The sequence below is a fragment of the Amblyomma americanum genome, chromosome 2 (assembly GCF_052857255.1).
Source record: "Amblyomma americanum isolate KBUSLIRL-KWMA chromosome 2, ASM5285725v1, whole genome shotgun sequence".
In the NCBI taxonomy this organism is placed as follows: domain Eukaryota; kingdom Metazoa; phylum Arthropoda; class Arachnida; order Ixodida; family Ixodidae; genus Amblyomma; species Amblyomma americanum.
The window spans coordinates 117,985,389-117,994,751 of NC_135498.1; the positions used below are offsets into that span (position 1 = coordinate 117,985,389).

General features: G+C 51.4%; 1 protein-coding gene across 1 annotated transcript; it reads left to right on the top strand.

Moving 5' to 3' along the window:
• The first annotated feature begins 612 nt into the window (after window positions 1-612).
• On the top strand, window positions 613-8,524 carry LOC144121777 (uncharacterized). The gene is made up of 3 exons (XM_077655173.1): window positions 613-866; window positions 941-1,141; window positions 7,549-8,524. The coding sequence occupies exons 1-3, from the start codon at window positions 613-615 to the stop codon at window positions 7,706-7,708; spliced, it is 615 nt and encodes a 204-aa protein (XP_077511299.1). The 3' UTR covers window positions 7,709-8,524.
• The last annotated feature ends 839 nt before the right edge of the window (window positions 8,525-9,363 follow it).

A 9,363-nucleotide genomic window follows, 5' to 3' on the forward strand; every position in this document is an offset into this window, starting at 1 on the left:
CGTGCACTGACATCGCACAATACACGGGCCTCTAGAATTTCGCCTCCATCGAAAATCGACCGCCGCAGCCGGGATCGAACTCACGTCTTTTGTTCCAGCAGGCGAGCGCCGTAACCAATCTGCCACCACAGCGGCTGACCATATGATGCATTTAGAGATCAAGAGAAAATGCCAGCCAAGCTAGTCATCATTTTTTTGGATGCTTTTCTCTTATGCAGTGGAGCACTGCAAAAAAGACGCCGTTGCTGCCCTGCACAAAGGCAAGGACACAGAGCATCTTAAAGGGGTCGTGAAGTGTTTTCCGAAAATTTTGGACGACGTGTATATTTGGAATTCTGACCCTTCATTCTATAGCGTACAGTGATTCGTTTCATCGTCCGGGTTGATCGAATAGCGAAAAAAAGTTAATTTCGATTTCCCGGCACGCGTGCTCCTCAACTCTGCAGGAAACGTCATCATAAGTAGCCAATCCGAGGCTTCTGTCGCCGACACAACATGGCGGCTTAGCGAGGCCTGCTGGCCCATAGTTGACCGAGGTCAGAGCACTATATGTACTCAAAAGTGGCGTCAAAATGACGTCACGCTGCATCACGCGCCGAAGGTTATTTAAAAATGGCTGATCTTCCCGAGCTGCAGCGTCGCTTGCTGGAAAGGAGTCGGCTGTTGGGGTTTGAGCCGTACGGCGACACACCTTTGCGGATGCCAGATCAGCCGTCGTCAGAGGACGACAGCGGTGGCAGTGACAATGGCTGCGAAGACGGAGCGTGCGGCCAGCAACTAGCGGTCGTAGCCCGCGGCACAACCGCTACTTTCGGAAGCCCCGACCGTGAGCCTCTCGAACCCGGTCGTGTCGGGAATACACACTGGTATGTCCGAATCTTGTTGCTTACGTTGAGCAGTTTTCGAGAGAGTGCAATCGCTAACTGAAGCATTCGAATAGGTGTTTCTGCGGGCGGTGCGTGTCGATGCCCACTGCACTCGAGAGCACCTGCTGCCGCGAGATCCCTGCAGCGACTGTGAAGCAGCCGTCCGGGTGCATCACGGAGCACCCCCACTTTTACACCCTGTGCCTCGACGAGGTGGTGCTTACGGTGGCACTGCAAATGCTTTTGGATCATGGGCTACGCGTCGAGCACACAGGGTAAGAACAATGCTCAAAGGGAGACGCAGCATGAACAAGCGACCGCCTTTCTTTGCTCTTTTCTCACATGCGAAGCGCTGTAATCAAACGGGGAGCCAGTGCTCATCAAAGACTTCAACCTAGCGATAACTTCTGGGATGACATCGCTCCCTAGGAAAATGCGTAAATGCGCCGATGTGTTTGCACTAGGTGCCACGGTGTGTATACACATCGCGGCACGCGAGTGCGAACACAACATCGGTGGTCTTTTTTCATATGCGTGGACGATCACGATGTTTTGCTACTCAGGCGGTAAAATATTCTCGAGTAAACGGGCAAGCAGATGAGATGTGTCTTCTGGCATGTGTGAACTTGGATAATGCAGTTGAAGATCATGCACATAGTTGTAAGGATGCTGGCCAGACACATTTCTGTTTTATTGGCTGAGTTTACATCTTTAACAGGTGCAGCACTAGAGAAGCCGATTGCAATGGAAAGGATTGTGAGAACTGCAGTAAAATCAGTACAAAACAATCAATCCTTTATTTCGCAGGAGACTGTACAAAATGGAATTTCATAGCAAAGTAACCTAGCCCCACTGACTGCCAGAACAATCACCATTCCAACGCTGTCCTCATTGCCATCATTTTTTGGCAACGTGCATGAGGTGGTAACATTCTATAGTGTGCCATACAAATCGTTTCAATTAAAAAGAATTTGCTGATAGACTTCATTGCATCCATCATCACTTCTACTAATGTGTGGATGCATGTGCCACAGCATGGTATATAAAATCCGCATCTTCAGCAGTCACACAGTAAAGCTGTCTTAAACGTGTCGACACTGGCATCTTGCATGTGCTGACGGTGCAAGGCATACCTCTTTGAAACTCCCAGCTGTTCCGCAGCTCCACCCACCAGCTCTAAAGTTGTAAAGTGGTAGGGCCGACCAGCGTGACAGAAGAGGTGGTATCACAAAATCAAACAGAATTATTTAATTACACAAATAGCTTTGCATTGAACACCGCACAAAAAGTGCTTTGAGCCTTGCTTTTTGAGCCAGATGTGAACAACACTGCGAAACAGAATGTTCTCGTGCCACAGGTCGTTCTTATCGTAGATGACGGTTGCGCACAAGTGTGGACAGTGAATGCCTCATCAGAACCTGTTCTGATCCTGTTGGGGCTTAAACTCGCTTGATTTGATGCTTATGACATTCATACTATCAGATCCATATCTAAGTGTGAGCATTCCAGTCGAGCCACAGACTTCACCGTCAATATCGATCGCATGATTAACAAGTCGCTTTTGTCGTCCGAACTGCTTGCATTAAAGGCTGTTCTTAGCCAGTATGTGTCAATGTTTGATTTTGCTCAGCCAGCCACTTCCTCTCCGCTGCCAATTTATGGCATGCAACACTATAGATTAACACTGGTACTGCTCTGCCCATCAGACAGAAGCCTTGGTGCGTGTCTAAGGCCGAATGGACTGGCCGAATGGACTCACATAGCCTCCCTCAAATGCTGCCATCACAATGCTGTCTAAATTGCTTGAGGACAAGCTTCAACTGACCTGGGGCGAAATGCTAAGCCGCGCTATAGTGCAGTGAGAAAATGACGACAGACTCGGTGGGCGCAAAAATGAGCTATGGTGCTCGCCACTGACTGTTCAGTGACGTGCCCAATCCCCGCTTTGGCCTTGTAAATAAATGCTTTCCTGCTCTCGCAACTTCGTATGAATATTGTAACGAAGACAGGACCGGCACAGATCACAGTCTCAGCGAAGTCCAGCGCACAGCAGGGAACTCACAAGATGGCTGTCCGAACCACACACACACTTCGTCTTTGTCCACCGGCACACGCACGCTTCGTCTTCATCGTCGGCGCGCTCCCATGAGCACGCGCCATTACCCCCTCCATCAAGGCGGCGGCCCAACGCCGGAAACGAACACGGACAGCAAAGGTAATGTTCGGTATAGACGGCGGACGGCAGAGAATACAGAGAGCTGTTAAGCTGGTAAAGCGGCGGGTTGCAGCCTGTCATGGTAGGGCTTCATGCGCGCCACGTGGACAGTCTCGGTCGGATGGCGCCGACGTGGTGAGGAGGTTGTGTCCCGCGGAAAAACTTCGTATGTGACATCACTTATACGACGAACCACCTCGTACGGACCGAAGTAGCATCGGAGGAGCTTTTCGGCGGCGCACAGGTGTCCATACCCATACAGAGTCGCCGGGCTCATACCGAACGCATCGGTGGCGGAGGTTGTAGCGACCAGCGTCGAGTTGTTGTTGATGTCGAATCCGGCACCTTGCGCGAGTTGGCGGGCTTCTTCAGCCCGCTGGACGAATATGTCAACGTCAGCGTAGGGGCCGATGTCTCCGTCGTCGTGAGCAGCGGGTAGCATAGCATCCAGCATGGTAGTGACACACCGTCCGTAGACCAGCTGGAAAGGTGTAAGACGGGTAGTCTCCTGTTCTGCCGTATTGTAGGCGAAGGTTGCATAAGGAAGAACTTCGTCCCACGTACGATGCTCAACATCGATATACATAGCAAGCATAACTGCAAGCGTCCGGTTGAGGCGTTCAGTCAAGCCGTTTGTTTGGGGATGATAGGCTGTTGTCTTCCGGTGACTGGTGTGGATGAGTTCGAAGAGAGATTGCATTAATGCCGCCGTAAAGGCGGTTCCACGGTCCGTGATGACGACTGATGGCGCACCGTGACGCAAGACGATTGATGTCGTAAAAAACTGAGCCACTTCTGGAGCACTAGCGTGGGGGAGCGCCTGTGTCTCGGCGTACCGCGTTAAGTAGTCCGTCACCACAACAATCCATTTGTTCCCAGAGGAAGACAATGGGAATGGGCCCAGCAAGTCCATGCCCACTTGTTGGAAAGGTGTTGTAGGCGGTGGGATGGGCTGGAGAAGCCCTGCGGGTTTAACTGGTTGTGTCTTTCGTCGCTGGCAGTCACGGCAGGTCCTCACATATTGCTGGACTGATGACAGCAACTTTGGCCAGTAATACTTCGCACGAATGCGGGCATACGTCCGCGTAACACCCAAATGGCCAGCCGATGGCTCTTCGTGGCAGGCGTGCAAGATTTCTGGACGGAGTTCGGATGGCACAACCGTAAGAAAGGTTTCCGTGTTATGGGCGAAGTTCCTCTTGTAAAGGACGCTATCTCGGAGACTGTAGGAACCCAAACCTCGAACGAAAAGCCGCGGAACAGCTTAACGTCTTCAGGCCCTCCAGATGCTCGATGAGCAGACGCAACTCTGAGTCAGCCCGTTGACGCCGGGCCATATTGGACTACGTGACGAGAGCAAGAAACGGGAAGTCGTCCTCAGTTTCGGCCGGAGCAACGTCGGCAGGTGCACGTGACAAGCAATCGGCGTCATTGTGCTTACGGCTGGACTTGTACACTACCGTGATGTCGTATTCCTGGAGGCGAAGGCTCCATCTCGCAAGCCGTCCCATTTCTTGTACTTGGGATCGTATAGCCTCCCGTCCCACCGGCGACACTCTGTACGGGTGTTGGGATATGGGGCTAGTCTCCTCGTTGACGATGATGCGGTGTTTGGCTACCGGGGTGCGCCCTACCTTTGATGTCGTGGCGAAGCACTCTGCGAAATCGTGAAGGAGCTCTAACAAGCGCTGCTTCTGACCCACCGACAAGCCGGGATTAATGTCCACGGTAGACAGAACGGTTGCTGCATCGCGTCCGTCCGGCGACGGTAGCCCCAGAGCACATATTTCTGCGGGCTCAACGAAGTCGGTAACGTATGCGACGGCCGTTCCTTTCGCAATAGGCTGGAACTCTGTTCCGAAGTTGGTGATCAAGAGTGTCGCAGAGCGATCCTGTAAGCGAACAAGCCCTCTTGCAGCGCAGATCCCTTTCTCGAGTAGAAGGCTGACGTTTCTCTCTGCCATAACGTCTCGATCACCGGGCGAGTCACTTTGCACGGGGACCATCATGCTGCACCGCGGAGGCACCATCACGTCATCAGCAGCAATACGCAGGGCGGGTATCCTGGAGTCGTCTGGGTCGGCTATTTCAATTGCTTGCGTCGGCGAAAACGTCACGCGCGGCTCTTGTAAATTGATAACGGCGCCGTTAGCTTGTAAAAAGTCCAGGCCGAGAATGACATCGCGCGAACAGTGAGGTAGGACAACAAAGTCACAAACGTAAATAAATCCGTCGATTGTAACTCTCCCCGTACACCGGCTAACAGGGGTAATTGGGTGCCCACCAGCTGTGCGAATCTGAGGCCCAGTCCACGCGGTTAAAACTTTCCTCAGTTCTTTTGCTAGCTCGTTGCTCATAACCGAATAGTCCGCTCCCGTATCAACCAATGCCGTAACCGCTAAATCGTCGATATCGACCGGTAAGTTCGAAGCTGCACATCCTTTGTGATCGTCACGTGTCCTCGTTTGATAGCCGTCGTCTGGTCGGGAACGCGATGGAGGATGTTCGGCTGTTCGCTCGTCAGCGGCCTTACCTCCGCAGGCCGCTGGGTCTAGTTTCCCCGGCGAGGACTCAGTGAGCGGCTGAAACGGCTTGTCGGAGGACGGGGACTCGGCGAACGATAGCGGGTAGAGGTTGGTGGGCGGTAGTCAGGGCGAGGGAAATCAGTGTGAGTATGATCCCGGCGCGTTGACAGGTGCTCCTCAATTTCGCGGGACCGTTCGCCATTGGGCGGATAGGGGACTCGCGGATGAAATCCGCGAATTCCAGCTCGACGATAAGGGCACCACCGCAAGATATGGCCAGCCTCACCGCAGTGGTAGCAAAGGGGCCGCTGGTCAGGTGCCCGCCACACGTCCGTCTTCCGCAGCCTGGCTTCGGACAACACAGGGACAGGCGGGGGCCGCGGCTGGAAAGCAGATGCAGATGGGCTGGTGCTCCAAGGGGCGAGGTCGCAGTTCTGTCGGAGTACCGACGCGTACGTCTGGCGCGGGGGCGTCGGTGTAAGGGCAGCAGGGGCAACAGGTTCAGGAACCACCTGCTGCACTTCCTCTCGGATAATTTGTGCTAACGATGGACACTGCTGCTGCGACTGGGCAGAGAGGTGCATTTTGTGCAGCTCTTCTTTGACAATAGATCGAACCAGCTCCCGAAGGGTGTCAGCGGAGTCGCTGGAGGCTGGGGCAAAGTCGGCAGTTGATACGATGTTCACGGCGCGATTGTAATAGCGGGCGCGTTGTTGCAGGGTCTTTTCGACGGTAGTGGCCTCCGATAGAAACTCCGAAGTGGTGTTAGGTGGGTTTCGCACAAGCCCAGCAAACAGTTCTTTTATCCCGCGCATCAGGTGGCGCACTTTCTTGGATCCGCCCTTCTGAACAGTCGTGTCATGTCCTCATAATACATTGCGACGCTCTCATTGGGTCGCTGGTTCCTTGACTGCAGCGCCGACTCAGCTCGTTCCCGACGGTCGGTGTTGACGTAGGTCGCCAGCAACTGGCTACGGAACCGTTCCCAAGAAGGAAACGTTGTCTCGTGGTTCTCGTACCACGTCCGCGCCGAGTCGTCAAGAGCGAAGTAAACATTGTGCAGCTTCCGCTCCGCATCCCAGCCGTTGTACCTGGCAAAGCGCTCGAACTGGTCAAGCCAGTCCTCCGCGTCCTCAAACACTTCGCCATGGAAGGTCGGCGGCGTTCGCGGCTGGAGGACCAGGAAATGAGCAGCTGAGTTCCCGTTGTCAGCCATAGCTGCCGCGTCTCCGTTGCTAGCCATAGGTGCCGCGTCAGTCCTGCGCGTCGCAGCTGGAGCCCTGGTCCTAGGGGATAACGGACCGTACTCTGGTGACTGACCTTGGATTCGGCGGCTCGTACTGCGATGAATCGGAGTCAAATCCGTGTTCATTGAGAGCCTTCGGGGCACGTAGATGTTGGAAAGTACCCAGCACCTCCACCAAAAATGTAACGAAGACAGGACCGGCACAGATCACAGTCTCAGCGAAGTCCAACGCACAGCAGGGAACTCACAAGATGGCTGTCTGAACCACACACACACTTCGTCTTTGTCCACTGGCACACGCACACTTCGTCTTCATCGTCGGCGCGCTCCCATGAGCACGCGCCAATATAGTAGTTCAGCAACATTTGCCTGTGCTGCCTGTGGAGAACCGTGGTACCATGAATAAAAAGTTTCAATGCTGCCACGAAATTGGGGTCATGCCACTGTTGCATTTTTGTTGTCTACCATTCTCTGTCAATAACTTCAAAATGTTGCAATAGAATTCAGAGTTCACAATGCTGCCAGGAAGAACACACAGTGACAATCACATGATCTAACTTGCAAACAATGACGTTGGAACTAACTGTACAGACACTGATAACATGATTAGCTTTCAGCATTGTAAAAGCCTGAAACTGAACTTTCATTTTGCTATGCTGAAAAAAATAGTAACTCTTGTTTTTCTCTTGTCAACAGGAGGTACCGCTACATCAGCTACAGCCAGCTTGCACACTGGCTTTGGGGACGCCTGGGCAGACATCACCGGAAGGTCCTCCCTGCTTGTGCTGTATGCCAAATAAGGGAGAGATTTCCATCGGAAGGTTACACTGGTTTCCAGTATGCACAAGGGCTCTAGAAGTTTGTTCAGCAATGCTTGTGAACTTGCAGTCATGTCTTGTTAACATGGACACCTTGCTATAAGGACAATTTTCAAGGACTGATCCCCTCCCATTCCATTCTGCCTTGGTGATATATAAACTCTCTGCGTAGACTATGGACAGCTTATTTGGAAACCAAAAGCAAAAGAAGATACATTTTGTCTCAGTTTTGCAGACATTGCTTTGGTCCTCTGGGACCTTGCTCATTGGGTATAATATGCAGTCGAAAATTGGTTGTTGGGAAAGGAAATGGCGCAGTGTCTCATGTCTAGGTGTCCAACCATGCAGTAAGGGAACGGTTAGAGGAGGAACTGACAGAAGAAAGACAGAAAGAGGTGCCTTAGTGGCGGGCGCCAGAATAATTTGGCCACCTGGGGATCTTTAACGTGCACTGACATCACACAGCACACTGACGCCTTTTGTGTTTCACCTCCATCGAAATGCAGCCGCCACGGTCAGGTTCGAACAAGGGTACTCTGGCTGAGTAGCTGAGTTTTGACCTTCATTCGTTATTTTTGACCACTCATATTTTAAATAATTTTTTCTGGAAACAAAAGTGTCCATATTAACCGCACATCACTGTATTATGCAATTCAAAAAGTATGGAAGACGGGAATGCACCTTTGGGACAAGAGACTTCAAAGTGAGAAAAGTTTCGCTGCAGATGGGAGCATTTGAAAGAAGTAGCACCCCCTAGGTGTTCATTATTTTTGTGAAAGGGTTGCTTTTAAAAATCCTATACTTGTATCCATCCATTTCTGAATAATATTTTTATAAAGTTTCATCTGCATCCACTTTGTTATCATGTTATTATTTTTAATGTGCTGATGTTGCGTACAAGGCATAGGTAGGGACAGATTGATTGCATTTTCGCACTCTATCCCAACCTATGCTTTTGAGAGATGGAGAGTATTTCTTTTTTTTTGTCTGAGTGTGTGACGACCTACACTTCAACCTCTGCCATGCTTCATGGCAGACATCATGGAATCACAGCACTTATAGCCGGGGACAAAGAGAGGACACACAGACAGCTGCACAGTTTTGCATGTCCGCTCTGTGTCCTCGTATGCAAGCGTTGTGAATCCACGATGTCTGATCAAAAAACAACTAGCCCAGCAACACGCCCTGCATAAATTCATGCGTATTAACATGCGACCAGACTACAACTTGTTTTGAAAGTAATGGGCCTATCCTTCAACACTGATTTCATAATTTTAGGGAATACGCACCTGTACTAGACAGTGGTGCTCCCCATGCTACTGGCAAACCTAGACCTTCTTGCTGCCACGAGTTCATTCTTAGAGGGCCTCGGGAAAGAGCGACTCATGGGGGGTGGGGCAGTCGAAAGGTTTTCCGCAAAAGCTGCCTTGAAAGACGGCCACTGTTCACAGCAATGGACTGTCTCCTTCAGAAGCAGGCCAACATAATCTGGAAAACAACAAGCGTGCATATAATAACATCAGCATTATTAATGCCAACATTCCTGACACTAACCGGTTATACAAAAAGAGCGTGCTGAAGCGTACTAAAGAGGGTATAGGAGATACTGCTTTGTTTATGCCCATACACACCCATATTTTAGGTTTTCTTGGAAACGCCTACAATAGAACTTGGTGGCTGAAATTGAATACAA

What these genes read in the sequence shown, in the direction of transcription:
- LOC144121777 (XM_077655173.1), top strand. Translation starts at nt 613, where the DNA reads ATGGCTGATCTTCCCGAGCTGCAGCGTCGCTTGCTGGAAAGGAGTCGG. An exon ending in CGTGTCGGGAATACACACTG is followed by an intron (nt 867 to 940) that starts GTATGTCCGAAT and finishes GCATTCGAATAG; the next exon opens with GTGTTTCTGCGGGCGGTGCG. An exon ending in CTACGCGTCGAGCACACAGG is followed by an intron (nt 1,142 to 7,548) that starts GTAAGAACAATG and finishes TCTTGTCAACAG; the next exon opens with GAGGTACCGCTACATCAGCT.